This window comes from Hippoglossus stenolepis, chromosome 7, assembly GCF_022539355.2.
Source record: "Hippoglossus stenolepis isolate QCI-W04-F060 chromosome 7, HSTE1.2, whole genome shotgun sequence".
Classification (NCBI taxonomy): Eukaryota; Metazoa; Chordata; class Actinopteri; order Pleuronectiformes; family Pleuronectidae; genus Hippoglossus; species Hippoglossus stenolepis.
Window position 1 is genome coordinate 18,751,610 of NC_061489.1, and position 16,903 is coordinate 18,768,512.

A 16,903-nucleotide genomic window follows, 5' to 3' on the forward strand; every position below is an offset into this window, starting at 1 on the left:
TGTCTCCTCACTCACCCAGCGCTTGGTACAGTTCTGTCATCTTTGGATGGTCCCAGCACGTCGTCTGGGCCTGATGGCTGAGAGAAGACAAGAGACAAATTAAGCGATGAGGCGACGGAGCAGGACTGAGACGAGGGAGCGGATGACCGGGGCAGGTGTGGCAGATGGTAAAAGGAGCAAGATCAGAGGGTGGTAAGTGAGAAAGGGAGGTAAAATCGAGAGGGCAAGATGTGGCGGCTACAAGGGAGTTCAGGCCTGTGAAGTGCAGGCACACGTCAAGCATGATGAAGGTGTCGGGTTCAAACACTGATGTTAGGTCCCGCTGCTGCTGCTCTGGAGATACAATGTTGGTAACTTCAAAAAGGCAGAAATCCAAACGTTTACACAACTTTCCTGTCACACTGTGAGCACACTCAGGAAATTTACAATGAAACCCCCCCCCAAAAAAACAAGATCCCATAAAATATCACATGTGCAGCAAAAATAATGAGAAACCCAGAAGCAGGAAGTCAGGACTCGGGGGCCTTTTAGGGCGCAGCACTCATAGCTTTGCCTGTGCAAGTGCTCATTGATTGGAACCCAGTGGAGTGAATCTCAGATACTACTCCACCTCCCATCGGTACAATAATACAGCCCATAAAGAACTGACTGGCAGAACAAAACAAGAACCACGAGGTTCTGCTGCAGATGATTCAGGAAAGCAATAACCTTGGTCTGCGGAGAAACACACTGTGGAAACGCTTGCACAGTTCATTGATAAAAACAACGGCCCTGAAAAGGTAAACTAGCATTGATGAGGCGAGTAGATAAACAGATGAATGCTCAGGGCTCGGAGAAGCTCGATAGAGTTCCTCTCCGAATCGTTTTCTATCGGGAACTTTTGTACAAGTGTTTGGACAGCGGAGAGATCTGTGGAAACAGGAGTCCATCTGTGCTTAAAGCCAAGAGAACGAGGGTCAATTCTACTTCGGTCAATCAGGCCGAACCCAATGACACGATTGCAAAACTGCTGCTTCACAGGCTGAGATCAGTCAGGTCGTGGGCTCTGAGAATAGCGGCCCAGACAGCAAGATAACGGCTCAACTTTCAGATTTCATTGCAGCTGCAGAATGTCGGAAGCGCACAAATAATCTATGTCTCATTGTCACAAATACAAATGGTTTCAATTCGAATAGGGACCGCTGTAGTAGAGCCTCATTTATCTCAGTATATAGATGCGAAACACCGGGAACTATTTTTCAGAAAGACTAATAGAAGAAACCCTCGATCAGAAATTGCATTTTCTTTTTCATAGTAGCTCAATGAGCAGAATGAACAAATCTGACACTGATGCTCTATTTAAGTGCTCTCGAAGTGTGAAGCAGGACTATTTTACCCACATTTATACGAGATGAAACTGCACTTGAAGCTGTTTTTGAATCGCTTCTCATTGGGAGGACACAACTGGAAAAATAACAGATGTCAGTAAATCATAGTTCTGAATATTATTACAAACTGGAAAATATGGTCCAACTCAATCTTTGTTGAGAACAACATCATCAGTGTGCGTTTCAGCAACACAATGATCATGCAATTCCCCACATAATACCCTTGCTTTGATAAAGCTTCCTAACCTGCCATGGGAAACGTGCATGAATCCCCACAGTGCAGAGGCTGACCCTGACGTTTGCACTTACTTGATGTAGTAGGGCACTTTGTTGGGCGAGATGGCACGCTCCCATGGTATCTGCACTGAGCCTGCACAAACACACGCACAAACAAAATCAAATTCAAAAACAGGCATGTCATAGCATGTCCAGGCTCAGTGTCCATTCAGATCTTCTCAGCGGAGCAGCTGCAGTGGAGCCAAAGGGACACATTGTGTCTGGTTTCCACAGAGTGTTGGTTTCTGTGTTGCGATTATGTAATAGAATACAGGGAGGCAGAGTATGTGACAGGGCGAGTGGACGAGTGGAGGGTTTTACTTCAAACCGCTCCACAGGAGGTTCAGCTGACATAATTTATATTATTATATTTTAATTATATGCATCAATTTATAGACTGTGCATCAAGATAAACAAAAGCTGCAGTATGGGCATTAACCCTGCCACCTCCATGTTAGTGGATGGGACATAGACCAAACTAAAACATGTCATTGTAAGTAGCTATTATCAAACTGTTATTATTTGATGTTCTGAAAATCAGCTGACATCTCATGAGACTGACTTCAGCTTCACATCGCGATCACTAATGTGCAGACATCAAAAGCACAATATGGTAAGCTCGTCGCGTCTCTGTCGTTATTTACATTCTACTATCAATATATAAATAGCATTTTTACTTTTGCATCGGCTGAAGGTGGAACTTTTTTTGACTACTTTATTTACAGTTCGGTGGTACAGCCTATTTGTAGCAAGGGTTTTACCTCCTCTTGGCCTCAAACATCCGATCTAAATGAAATCATTTCAGACGTTTACAACGGAAATGTCCCTTTGATGGAACTGTTAACAACTCATAGACACCTTGGACATTACAGCTATATCTTACTTTTTGTCAAAGGTGTCACAAACCAAAAATGTTGGGAACCATTTGTCTTATCTTTAAGAGTGCATCATATTTGAAAAGATTATCACACTAGTCGGGGTAAAGAAGCAATTCATTGAAATATGAAAGGAAAGTAAAAGCTTATACAAATGTAATGATGTACAATACCTGTACTAAATGATATTCCACCTAAACATTTACAGTGAGCACCGTATAACAAGCGCCATAACAAATTGAGTAAAGCATACTGAGATATAGGTATGTTGGTGCATAAAAATCCACAGTATGATCCTACAGGGTGTAGTGGGCTGTGCTGGCAGTGGAATAGTGCTCGATAAGCCCCTGTGTGGCATTTCTGAGGCAGCGTGACAGCAGTAAAACTGGATGGGGGTTAGTGAGGACACACAAGTACACAGAACCACTTCAGATTCGCTCGCTCGGAATGCCCTGCAACACACAGCATTTCCACCTCTTCATCAGTTTAAACTACATAAATCACAGTTTCCGGCCCCCTGCTTCCTCTGTGTGGCCTTTGAAGAGCAGCAGGTAGAAGAAGAGACAGAATTCACAAATATGTACATCTCTCTTCAAATGAGAGCAATGACTGTTGTGAGGAGAATCACTGGGGAGGCTTATCGTAACAGTGCGCTGGTTCTGATGAAGACAGAAGCACAAAGCCTGCCAGCTCCACCTCTAACCCAAATACGCACACAAACTCACACGTGCACACACGCAGGGAGCGTTTTATAGCCACATCACAAACAAAACTGCTATACACCTAACCCCCTTTTCATCCCCACACACTCTGAGACGGTGCCTTGGCGCAGCATTGCACAGAATGGTGGGACACGAGGCACGGACTTCAAATGGGAGAAGAGGACTCTTACTGGAGAGGAAGTGCTGCGATCCGGGGCCAAAGTCTCGATGTGCATCCTGGAGCTGCTTCAGCCTCTCCTCTATGGAGCCCTGAGGACACACACACACACACACACACACACACACACACACACACACACACACACACACACACACACACACACACACACACACACACACACACACACACACACACACACACACACACACAGAAAGAGAGAGAGAGTTAAATCAAAGAGACTCATGCTGTTCAGCCCACTCCTCGTCAAATCCCCACAATAGAGATGCACACACTCAGGCCACCTGCTTCTCCTCCATTAGTTAACTGCAGAATATAAAGTATGTCTTTTCCTCTGCTCCCCCTCTTGAAAGACTTGTGAAAGCCTTTGAAGAGCAACAGGTATGAAATGAAGACAGAGATTGCAAAATAATATATTTTGAAAATGAGGACAACGGCTCCTGGTTGCAGCGTGTGGAACAGAGCTGGAGGAAAATGAGATGAAATGAGACAGAGGAAAGAGGAGCTGGTGGGGGTGTGGGGGTGTGGGGGGCTACAAAGCCTCACATGTGCTGCGTCAATAACCATGGAGACTGAGTTGAAGATATTATGTTTGCAAAAGCATTTCACATCACTTTTATTTCGCATCAAATGGGATTTAGTCCATCTAATCCTGGTTTATTTGAAATGTATTGGATTTGGCACATGGATCATTGTCGGATGGATGTTTGAAACACGTCCTCAAACAATTGGGAGGCAAATCCACTTGTGTTGAGGTAGAGAGACGAATAAAGAGGGAAAGAGAATAGGAGGAAAAAAAAATAATCGCACAGGCAATGAGTCATAATGTGGAAAGATATATCAAGTTAGCATTTTTCAGTGTACACACGTCACGGCCGCCTCGCCAGAATATAAAACAATATAATCTACAGCTACAGTGATTTAAATTGGTGGGGACTAATATAGAGCATTATCAATGTGCCGTGGAGATGCTGCTGCCAACTGTGCCGTGTTGTACAATCTATTTGTTGTACAGGCAATTTGTGCTGCCATAAGGAAGACAAACGACTGAAATATCCATGATCGACAAATATAAGCAAATCAAATTTGGAAATACATTTTCGCTGCAGTCACAGCAGCCAAAATCACACAGGGCACAGGACGTTTCTGGGATTCAGCATTTATCATTTTAATTAAGAGGAAAATGGGACAGAGAGAGAGAGAGAGAGAGAGAGAAAGAGACAATGAAATACATTTTTCTCTGCGTTCTTCTGCATCTTCGCATTGGAATTATTGATGTGGACGATAGAAGCGGACGATCGATCGATGTGTAAGGTGGCTGGAATGTGCAGAAAGGGTTGTTTCTTTTGCCGCATCTGAAACCATTTGCCACACCTGTCTCTTAATTCATCACTCTGGCTCCGCTGATGTCACAGAAACCACGGAACACTCCAAGATGTGGAAGATGAATATCGGCTGGTGCCGGTGGATACTAAAAGCCTTCTTAACAATGCTGATCATCAGCGGGGATTACAGACTCTGACATGGTCTCTGAATCAAAGAGCAGAGGACGCGCTGCCCACTGAAGCACACAGTGCATCAAAGATTCAGCAGAAATGATCCTGTAAAAGAACTTTTGCATGAAGACTCTTTTTTACCTCTAATGCGAAGGGACATCAATGAGTCCCAATTTCTGTTCTTCCTGCGTGGCGCTCTCTCAAAAACAATGTGTAATGAGCCCCAACAATCCTTTCCTAAAATACATGGGACTGTGGCGACAGCTTGTAGCAGATGTCCCCTTGATAATTCCGGATTCATAAAGTTAGTTAAAACTTGTGCTTTTAACGATCGCTTAGACTTCCCTATGCATCGAGGAGCTTGCGAAAGAAAAAAAAATGCAATCAAACAGAAAGAAGGTGGCGACTAACATAAAAATACGACTAACAGATGTTTCTATTTATATGCAAGCTCATTCCATCCTACACAGAAAAAAAGGGCTGCAATTCTGTTATGCAGTAATGGCTGCATTTGCAGGATAAGAAGTACAGTTCTTCACCGCTCATTGAGCAAAGAGCACTTCACCTCGTTCACTTTGGACAAACAAGTGTCCTAAAAAAAGATCAACGCACACACAGCCTTCGAACAAGCTGCGTTCCCAATCCACACGGTATGCACTGTATAGAACTCTTCAACGTTTCTTGTTTTATCAGTTAGAACAGAGAAATATCACTAAGCTTCAGGACAGGAAAAATGATTATTGTGATGTCAGGTGTCAATCAACATGTCACAGCCATTTCTTTTTCCTAAAATTTAACACTTTTGTTTTACTTTTTTTTATTAATTTTGTTTTCCAGGAGCTATTTGTCCAGCTACAATCTATCTGATTGTAATTTTTAGCTGCAAGCTCCTTCTCAAATTACTTTTATCCACAGCACACATAATGACTGTATTTAGCATGATTACTAGTTGAATGTTACTTTCTTTCATGAACACACCCCATAGTGCTTTTAATCAGTATAGAGGTAGGTGTTTGTACAGTGTAAGAGTACGACAACATGCTAGGATTTGCTAATGGGAACTAAACACAATGGAAATTGTGACCTGATAACAACAAAAGTCAGGGGATCACTAGAGTCGTTACAATCCTGCAGGACTTCTCTGGAAAGGTGTGATGAATGTCCTCTGCGTTTCTGGTCGGCTCTTTGTTTTGAGGGCATCGATTGTTTAAATGTGTGTGCCTCACTCTCAGATTGAGGACTTACGTCTGAGCCTTTTGCTAATTTCTTTTAGCTGGTCTAGCTGATGGCCTTTTCACAATTGAACCTAGATGTCAACTGTGGACAATTGCGTTTTTGTTGTCTGCATCTCAGGCTGAAACGCAAGTTAGTTATGTTGCCACGAGTCCTCGAGCAGCCCTACACTGGTCCAAACTAATTTGTTGCAATGTGAAAATCCAGCCAACAGTTGAGATACTTTACTTTAACTCCAAATACTGTGTGCTCCTCTCATCGTGGCAGAAGAAACACCAGGGAATCACCAAAGTCATTGAGACTCTATCAACACCACGAATGTCACAGAAGTCCAATCAAAAGCAGTGAACTGACAGACCAACATTGCCGTCCCTACAGAGCCACGCTGCTAAAAACAACCCAAGTCCTTCCATTAACTGCTTCCTGCGATATCACAACCTGAGCCGAGACGTGGAAAGAAGCAGTGACTCTGTCTAGTTGTGATTATTTGCTACAAACAGTCCAGTAGGTTTCACTCAGAAAACAGAGGCTTCAGCTGAATGAGGAGGTTTCATTCAGAGGAGCGGACACAGAAAAACACTGGCTCACAAATCAAACCCACCGCGTGTCCACAGTGATCTTCTGTACTTATGTTCTGTTCTCCTCGTCCCCCCCGACTGCTTCAGGGACTCAGCTGCAACACGAAGAAGTCAGGGAGCGCCAAGTGTGTAAAGTGGATACTGGAAGCTAATTTCTAAGAATTGTCGGATCTTAAAATCATCACGTTTAGAGAGTCACAGAGAGAGAGAGAGAGAGAGACAGAGAACAGGAGAGGCTGGAGTGGCAATTAAAACCTCATCGGCCGAGCTGCGGAGGAAGTGTCATGAAGGTTATCCTGCAGGAACGGGGCGTTCACTCATGAGCTGTAGTGAAGGCTGAGTGGGTTTTGTTGTGCTTGTAGGAGCAGTGCAGAGGTTTCTGATGGAGAACTCAGCATTAGCTTGAGCACTGCACACTTCAGAGTTACAGTAATGCTCACTGGATAATGCATCCATACATTCAGTAAAGCATCAAGAAGAGGGCAAGTGCAGTTCAATGAATCTCAGGCACTTTATTCTTGGAATTTTTAAAAGGCTTTAAGAGTAAAGTGCCTTAGATTCAGTGCCTTAGATTCATTGAGATTCAAGTCTTTACATGTAAGCGCATTGGTTTAGAAATCATGACTCATTTCATTTCCGTCATTCGCCATTCTGCTCATTTCGAACCTCAAATGTGTAAAGATCTGCTTGGTGCCAATAGTTCGACTCTATAACTAATGAGCATCGTCTAATTTCTTCCTCATCCCCTTTAAGTGAGTTCATTAAAAAATATTGAGCCGAACTCCTCGCAGGGAATGAAGTGCCGCTCAGAAAACAACGGTTGATAGAAAACGGGTCCATACTTGGAATTAGCTGCCTGACATTTTGTTAATACAATATTAATGCAGACTCACAGTGATTACCATGAAGCAGCTGCAGGACGAGCAGGAGACACTGGTGAGAGAATCTGAAGCTCGTTCAGCAGCTCAGTCAGGTTTAAACCATGTTTGGACATTTTTACCGTAGTTTAACCCCCCCGTAGATATTTTTACATATTTATCTTCTTTTTCATATTTACTTATTTATATTTCAAATTTGTATTTATTATAATCATTGATGTCTGTATATATTTTAGGACCAACTGGAACAAAACCCAATTTTCCTAGTTTATCAATTACTTATTATTTTATGAATTACTTGTTAAAGGAATTAAGTATTAAGAAACTAGGTTGCTGTGGTGTTGAAGAAATGCTAGTGAATTAATTCATGTTGGTATGATTACTTTTTCATTTCTGTTCACTGTAATGGTTTATAATTCATATGCATCAACAGCCTCTTTATTGATTTGAAATAAACTGAGATGAAGAGAAATAATCAACTGCCCTTGAACTGTGGGGGAACTAAAACCAAAACACTGCATCCTTGTGAAGACTTAAGACGCCGAAGATATAATTGGAAGAGATGCCAGGAATGTTTGTTCTATTATCCATCATAACGGCAAAAATGTCCAAAAATACACTAAAGCTGCAGAGTCTGAATCCAAAAGATGGAGAAAAACCAAACAAGCTGAAAAAAGACAAAGCAGTTGTGAGCCTTTAGTGTGAGAACCACATGAGCCTCATATAAACCTTTAACTTACACTAAGAGAAACATAGAATGACTTTGGTACGTCTCTCTTGAATTCGACTGCTGCAGACGCGGCAGCTGACAATGTCACACAGACGACACAGAGCAGGCAGTGACCCCCACCTGCAGCACTTTCCATCTGCTGTTGAGATGCTCCAGGGCGCGGGCGTTCTCCATCGACAAATGAACATCGGCGATGGCCAGCTGGTGAGCCAGATCATTGATCTGCTTCATGCCCTCCTTCACCTGGGTGAGCTCCTCCTTAAATAACTGAGGGAGACGAGTGCAGGGGCAGATAGAGAAAAGAGAGCAGTGGATTAAATAAGGAAAACATTAGACACAGGAGATATTAAATACAGAAAGATATCTTGCACAGGCGAAACGAGGGAGGAGCACAAACATCTGGACCAATTCCACTGTAACAACACAATAAATAACATAAATGAAATGAGATGGGAGCCATTACGGCAGCTTTCAACACCGCTTTAGAAAGTATTAAGCAGCAAATATGTATAAATGTCCTAAATAAAGGTGAGAAGAACATGTGATGTTATTGGAGAAGCACCAGTCTGTGTTCATAGTAGATTTTAAATGTGAACAATGACGGAAATTAGAGAAGATACACAGGAAACAGTGCTATAGGATACGTTGTGACAATAATTGAGTCCAGAATTTCTTTTAACGTGTGAAACACTGTTGACTTAAAAAACACTTTTGCAAAATTCAAATTAACTCATATCTAATTATAAAATACACCCAGAGATTATTGCCTGATTGACATGTTGTTTTTAAGATAATATTTATAGAAACTGATGTCTATACTTGACAGTTCACACTAGAGACATAAGTGAGAGATTGGAAATGAGGCGTACTACGCTACATTCAATAGTAGTGAACCGCATGGTAGCAAACTCAGCCCTGGGGCCGCCTGAAGATACTTGTTCTTTTAGGGATTACTTCCCTGCCTCTGCTCCTCAGAGCGCAAATTTGAATGAGACCAAAATAAAGAAATCAATTCCAGCACTGAAATCTAATTAAGGTTTCATGTTTTCCATGATCTACTGTAACTGTGTGGAAGCTCCTCTCTATAGAGGAGAAACTCAGCAGATGGCATTTGATGACAGAATTCATTCCTGATATCTACAAACATGGGCGCCAGCAGAAATCATGTCGAAACTAGTTGGGGCCAGGTATGAATTTTTTTATGAATGAATCTGGACGATTTTCTTTCCTTTTGAATTAGGAGGATAAATTCGAAATGCTCGAGAATAAACGTGAATTTTAAAGACGAGAATATCAAATTACTTACATTAGCACAAATGACTGCCTCTAAAAAATGTCTCATGAAGATGAATTTGTGAAAGTGGTTCTGCTGGATCATTTTTAGTTACAAGGAAAATCTTTATCATTTTAGGACAAGCTATGAAAGAAAGCCGCTCACACAGCTGTCAGTCGCTGCTCTGACTGGATCTGATGGACCAGACGAGTCCACTTTATTCTCCACATTTCCACTTTCATCTTGAAATTCAAAAGAAAAGAAACCCCTTCTCCTTTCATTTGTTGTCTTATGCCTGGACCTCAAACTCAAACATGTAAAGAAACGTCTTCATCAGAGGAGCAAGTATGAAACCTTTTTTGGAAGTGAACAGTGAGGGTCAGTGTATGAGCTTAAACAATGAATCATGACTAATGCTTTTAACCAAACAAGGTATTGTAGGTGTCAATCAAGAGAAATTGAAACTGCAATTATTTTGACAGCATGCATGTGTATGCCAGTGTGCATAATGTGTGAATGAATGTGTCTTAATTGTATTCATCCATGTGTCTGCTCTAGTGTCTGAGTGTGTTTGTGTGTGTGTGTGTGTGTGTGTGTGTGTGTGTGTGTGTGTGTGTGTGTGTGTGTGTGTGTGTGTGTGTGTGTGTGTGTGTGTGTGTGTGTGTGTGTGTGTGTGTGTGTGTGTGTGTTGGACAGACGAGGGGAGAGGCAGCGGAGTGACAAGCCCGCCCTGAGGACTGAGCTGAACATGTGCTGGCTGTGACAGGAGTCCAAACAGTGACACGATTATTGTGAAGTGCCCTCGTCTCTAATGAATAGTGCCACACAATTACAGGCGGCGGCGGCGGCGTTCAGCACTCAATAATGACTACACCAACGACCTGCCATTTGTTTAACAACATCCATTCAGCCGAGGACGGTGACCCCGACCGTCTCACCGTGTCAGTCTGAAGCGACGTGTCCCTCTCGACATCTGTCAGATCACAGCCTCTCTAACAGAGACGTGTGCGCAGGCGACCCAAACAAACATTTAGATTCATTCATTAATTCAGCTCTGTTCCTGTGATGTAAAAAAAACAGATGTCACTATTTTGATGTTGGTTAATGACGTGTCAAGAATGTTCGCTTTTTCAGGGATAGCCGCAGGCAAATATCTCAAAGGGGACAATTAAGTTGTTGCACAGGTGAAACCGACCTATATTTAGGATTCATGACAATGTCGAAGAGAGATAATGAAAAATTAGTGTGGTGCGGTGTGTCTACCTTGGTGGCGTCTATGTGGTCCTGCAGAGAATCTATGAAGAGGTCTCCCACAGGCTCCCAGGCGTCTCTCACGCCCTCGGCCTGCTCCAGGGCCACGGCCAGCTCCTCCATCGCTGCCTGGATCTGGAGAAGCCGCTCCAAGGTCCGCTCCATGTGTCTGCGATTCAGGTGAGAATATAATGCACCACATTTAACCACCTGCAACCGCTGCAGCAGTACTTCATTTCAGGAGGTGTATGTGCTTATGTATATACCAAACATTTCACTACCTAAATGATTTTTTTTTATTATGAGCTGAATTTTAATTATCTAACTCTTGATGAATATGTTTTTCCTAATGGCCTCTGTAATGGATTATACATGCCACAGTTTGTAATCATGTTATGGTAATTATATTATGTGTAATGTATTGCTGCATAACCTTTGCTACACAACAACAGTCAGAGGGAGAAATAACACTCAGGACTTTATAGCTATAAAGGTTACAGGCATTTAAATGTCGGTAAAAACTTCTTTGATTCTTGTTGTTGTACTAAACCTTTTATTATTTAATTTTCCGACAAATACAGATGATTTTGTTTCTATTAGAAATCTTTAAAGACCATTTTTTGGCTACTTTATTCACCTGGTTTATATGGTCGATTTATTTATAGAGATTAAAAGAAGTAAAAAACAAAGTGAAGTACATAACGTCATCTGGATTCTGTATTACAGTTCCTGAGCCATGAAAAATAATTTATTAACCGCAATATTATTCCAAGACATTTGAAAGAAAGTTTTGGAGACATGACCATGAACCTCACTGAACAGATACATAATCACTCAAACTTGAACTGCGAGGTTTGAGATCCGACTGAAAGTTTGCTTCTAGAAACTCTTTTCACCAAATCCTTCAGTGCTACTTTTTATTTAAGAGACATGGTGAAAAGTATTTCAAAGATTTTTTCCCAAAGTAGAAGTGTCAATGCTACAATGTTAAAAATAATCCAATACACGAGTCTTGGATTCGAAATATCTATCTATCCAAAATAATAGTACTCTTTATGCAGACTCTACCATTGTAGCTGCTTGATTTAAAACTAATTTTAACTACTTTACATAGAGTTCAGTAACTCAGTTGAGGGGCTGCTCCAAATGGGCACAGAATAAATCTGAGGGGGATGTGAGATAATTCGGGTGAAGCACTAATATGTTTGCTTTTCCTCTAATGTTTTAATTTTTATTTCGGTGAACTTAAAATAACACTAATAGGAATAGGAAATGTCTCTTTGATGAAAGACTCATGCTAACAACTCATAGACATCTGGGAACCACTTGTTTAATTTTTAACTAAGTCATATTTTATAAGATTAGGATATTTCTTCTTTTAATGTAAAATCTTAATCTGTAAAGTAAAGCTAAATTATTAATGAAAGAGTAACATATTTGAAATAGATGAAAGTAAATGTACCTGCAGGAACCACACACATAATGAGAGCAGGTTACACACAATGTAAAGAGAAGCGTCTGACCTATGGCGGTCCACACAGCGCGCCGTCAGCTTTTCCCACAGGTCACTGGCCACGTTCGCTTGCTTCCATACCGAGCGGCTCACATTCAAGATCCGCCGGCGTGGAGAGACCTCTGCAGGGGGTGAACGAGGTAAGTCAGGGCCACGCGGGGGTAAGAGGATAAAGGTGCAAAGAAGGAAGTGGAAATACAGAGAAGACGAGGAAATAATGGAGCGTAGAAGAGAGCAGGGGTTAGAGGTCAGACACAGAGAGGAGCAATGATTGGAGGTGGATGGTGTAAAGAAGATGAAGCAAACAGTGAGCTGAACACAGTGAGGTTGACTGCTTCAATATCTCCAAGGTGAGCATCCAGCGGTGCGAGACAAACAACTCGAAGAAGGCGCGTGGCCTGAGAAACACTGGAGCTTACTGTATTATTGATCTATTGACGGCACTGTAGAGCTGGTGAACTAGAGCTAATTGGTTCCGACCCGGAAACGCTCCCTACTCTCATCGTTACACCACAGGACGGATTACTGCTAGAACCTACTAATGGAAGATTTCACCTGCATGTGTCCAAACAAATGAACTGTGGGACCCAGCCGAGGAGGCTCGTGAGTGTAGGATATTTTGGCTGGCGCAGCATTTGGCACCGAGTACGAAGGGAGCAGACCTTTTCCATCGGCCAGGGTGTCCTCCGGCTCCTGGAAGGGGTGCTGAGCCAGAAAGGCCTGGGCCGACTCCAACACCGAGTAGATGAACGGCCCGCGAGACTTGACATCCTCCATGAACGCCTGCCGGGGGTGCGGGGGGTGGGGCGGAGGACAGAAGAGAGGAAAGTGTTTCTAAGTGGAAGAGAATGAAAAACAAAAGCTCTCTATCAAGTCAAGTGCTGGTTTCTCCAAAAGCAGTGGACGGGGAAGGTGAGTCATGGAGGCGACGCGACCGAACATAGACAAAAAGGATTGATGCATTCTACTGCTAAAAATGTTGAGTTAGCAAATGAAAATTTAGGAAAAACTAATTTATTACCTTTCACAAACATCAGTGAATGGTCCTAGCCTCTCAAGAATGAAAAGTTGCTGCTTATACTTTCAAATTGAATATTGTTGGAATTTGGCACTGCTGGTTGCCCAAACCAGATCAGTGAAGACATGGCCTTGGGCTACGTGGAATTTGGACATTTATCACTACTTTCTGGCACTGACTAATCAACAGTCATTCAAAAAACTGACCAACAGGTTAGCTGACAATGAGTCGTCTTTATCAACTTTAGCTTTATCTACAACAACACTAAATTACTGAAATATTATAAAAAATACTGTACTACTGGACCAATACTCTTGAAACTGGGAGTGTTGGGATGTTTTGAGCTGGTAGATGGATGGGACACAATCACTTTATTTCATATTGGGAGATGGGGCATTTTCACTGTTTTCGCCAGAAACAATTCATGGATCTTGATGAAAAAAGAAAATCTGGCACATTTAAGGGAACGACCCCTGAGTGTGTTCAATTTGATGTGGCTTGATTGAATTTAAGGGGACTGTGGTGGAGGTATGCGCTCTACTGAGTCCATTCTAGTATTCACACGTCAAAGGAAGAAATGAGAACACACTGACAAGAGAGCAGAGGAGGTTATTTAGATGCAAAAACAATCAGTTGATCGTTGCCAACACAATTTACAAGCCACCAGAAACAGAAACGTGTAATCAGTAGATAATGTGAGATAGAGGATGTGTTGCATGAACCTATCAGCTGTAGCTGGGTTTGGTCACATGACTGACACATGAATAGATGGATATTATATACTGCATATTCATAAAAACTGATTCACACTAATTAGATTAATTGGATTAAATGAATTAGATCAAGTGTTTTGAAGTGATTTCCCTGATCCACATCTGCGCTCTAAAGATCACGTGTGATGTAATATACACAATACACGGTGTAAAACCTATGAGACTAACAATTTGTATTTGAGCTGTAGAAATAAATCTGGCTTGACTTCCGTTTAACAGCAAATCCCTGTGATTCACAACATGCCCGGGCTGCTAACAAGAACAAATGAGTGTATGTCTGACTTCCATTATTCACATCCTGCAGAGACATTTTCATTTGTCTGGTTCAAGTGATGTATCACCAGCGACCGAGAATGACCATCTGAGAGAAAATACCTGGCAAACAATAAACGGAAAACATGTTTTCACACTCTTCACAGTTGAGGGGGATTGATTGAACAGTAAGCAACAGGTTGGAGGGGCCTTACAAATGGTCTTTGTCAGCTCATAGTCACAACTCGACAGTAGAGTAGATAGAGTAAAGTTGGAATTGAGGGGAAAGAAGACACTGAAGACACAAGTGGTTAGAGCATAAAACCAAGTGTAACCAGAGGGGTTCACACAGATCTTACCTCTGCAAAGGCCCAACAGTTCCACCCAAAATCTACTGTGTTCATTTGGACATAGTTCTACAACTATTGAAGATGCATATAAAGGGTTGATTCTCTGCTGAATCCACATGATCTCAGCTCCACATTGGTGGTAGATAAAAGGTCTGTAGCCTTGTTTGTCTCTGTCCATCGACTGAAAAAAATCCTACCCCCAAAAATGCTAAATTTTTTCCATCAAGATCAATTAATTATTCTCTGTGAAATTGGTGAAAATGTCAAACACCCTCCCCTTTGTCCGGATCCAATTCAATACTTGATTGATTCTTTCTTGGCTCATGTCCCTTCAGTCTAGTTTTTTGGAAATCTGCTAAGTAGTTTTCGCACAATCCTGCAGACAGACAAGTAACAAGGAAATCAAGAAACAAGCAGACAGGGATGGACAGACAACCTCCTTGGTGGAGGTAATAATAGCATAAGTACTTATACACAAAGTCAGAAAACTGAATCTGTAATGTTAAACAGTGACAGGCTATGTACTCAAAAGAACAAATATAGCAACTGTCAGGGTCTGATATCACAAAGATATTTTATATTTTTGGTCTGTACTGTTGGTCCAGTATCAATTTTGCTCTTATATTAGTCTGATGTACATTTGACAGTTTCATAAAATACTCGTTAAACTTATTTTAAGCTCAAAAGGTTACCTAAGAGCCAAGTTTCCATGGTAACAAAAATGACTGCCGACCGGCTTTAGAATCACAACTCTTGACTGTGCGTTTAGCCTTAAAATTGAAGGAGGAGAAATGTAGGTTTTCTCTTCTGAAATGTTACATAGACTCGTGCTGAGATGACACCGGGCTTCACAGGCTGAAGAACAAACACTCATGTACAGTATATATGAAACACCATGGGATAATTGGAGCGTTTGAATACATGAGTTATAAAACACACACACATGCACACACTGTCGCACTGATCTACTGGCAGGACCACATAAGATTACATGGCTGTCTGCTTGTGCTGAGCCCAGGGCACAATAGGAGACCATATCTACTGGGAGTACTGGTCTGCCGGCCTGCGAGCACAGAAGACCCAATTAGCTGGAGAGGCCGGCTCCACTGGTCCACATTCAGCAAACACTCCCTATGCAAATGAAGACACACTCACTCCGCCTTCACTCAGCCACCGAGCAGATACCCAGCGCCTCCCCGGGGCCTTGAAGAAAGCCAGTGTGACCTCCTTCATTCTTCTACACTTATCTTTGTGCTGTAGAAAACACACTGCAGGTGTGTGAGAGCTAATGCCAGTTATTCCCACCTCTTGAAAGTAATTTATTTAGGCTGAATCCAAAGTCCTCAATCCTCTTACGCTATGACGAGATTACAATTCCAGCTGAAAATCTATATCGCCGGGTTGGAATTAGCCGGGGTTGTGCGGTTGCAGCTGTGACAGTGTTTCAGCGGGCCAGAGCCGGGCAGGCCTGATAACACAGGAGTTAAAACTGAAAGCCCACATGAAACAGCAAACATCAGCCGGCCCCGAGCAAACACGCAAAAGTGTGTAAAGGTAGGGGAGCTGAGGCATGAGAGAATGTTGAAGAAATGAAGAAAAACCTGCTGTCTGCCTGTCTCTCCTCGCTTTTCCTCCTCAGCCTCGCATCCTCGCTCCTCCCCGCTTCCATCCTCGCCTTTTCCTTAACCCTCTTTCCGTCCTCTTCAGCTCTCTATTCTCTCCATCCTCTGTTTAGCTGCTTTGCCGCCCAAAGAAGAGCTCAGCCATGGATTCCCTGAGCCAGCTGTCATGTTCAAACTTTAATTCCAGCTAAATTTCACACTCAGAGGCTTCGTCTTTGGTTGAAGGAACATTAAGGGCGAAGCCTTCAGATCAGATTAAGTTACATTATGCATGGAGCAGAGAAAGTCAGGGAGGAAATGACTTCATTGACTTCGTCTAAACATGTTGATGGCATTCCATTTACCCCTCCCTTCAGACGTCCCCCAACATGCTTCTGACAAGAGAGAGGGGGATACATTTTCATTTGGTTTTCCCGCTTGCATGAGGCAGAGATTTTCCCACTGCGACAAATTCACAAATTCCATGCCCTTACTGAAATGCTAATTTGTCCCAACATGCAAACACAAACCGGACCCTA

The 16,903-nt window shown here is 42.4% G+C and overlaps 1 protein-coding gene across 1 annotated transcript in view; it reads right to left on the reverse strand.

Moving 5' to 3' along the window:
- The window catches only part of drp2 (dystrophin related protein 2), a 76,712-nt gene that overhangs the window by 31,144 nt on the left and 28,665 nt on the right, over positions 1–16,903 (reverse strand). The window contains exons 4-10 of the mRNA XM_035161393.2: positions 13,033–13,153; positions 12,381–12,492; positions 10,870–11,026; positions 8,454–8,600; positions 3,411–3,489; positions 1,677–1,737; positions 16–77 (exon numbers count right to left, since the gene is read on the reverse strand). Coding sequence (XP_035017284.2) covers positions 16–77; positions 1,677–1,737; positions 3,411–3,489; positions 8,454–8,600; positions 10,870–11,026; positions 12,381–12,492; positions 13,033–13,153 — 739 coding nt within the window. The remainder of the gene's footprint in view (positions 1–15; positions 78–1,676; positions 1,738–3,410; positions 3,490–8,453; positions 8,601–10,869; positions 11,027–12,380; positions 12,493–13,032; positions 13,154–16,903) is intronic.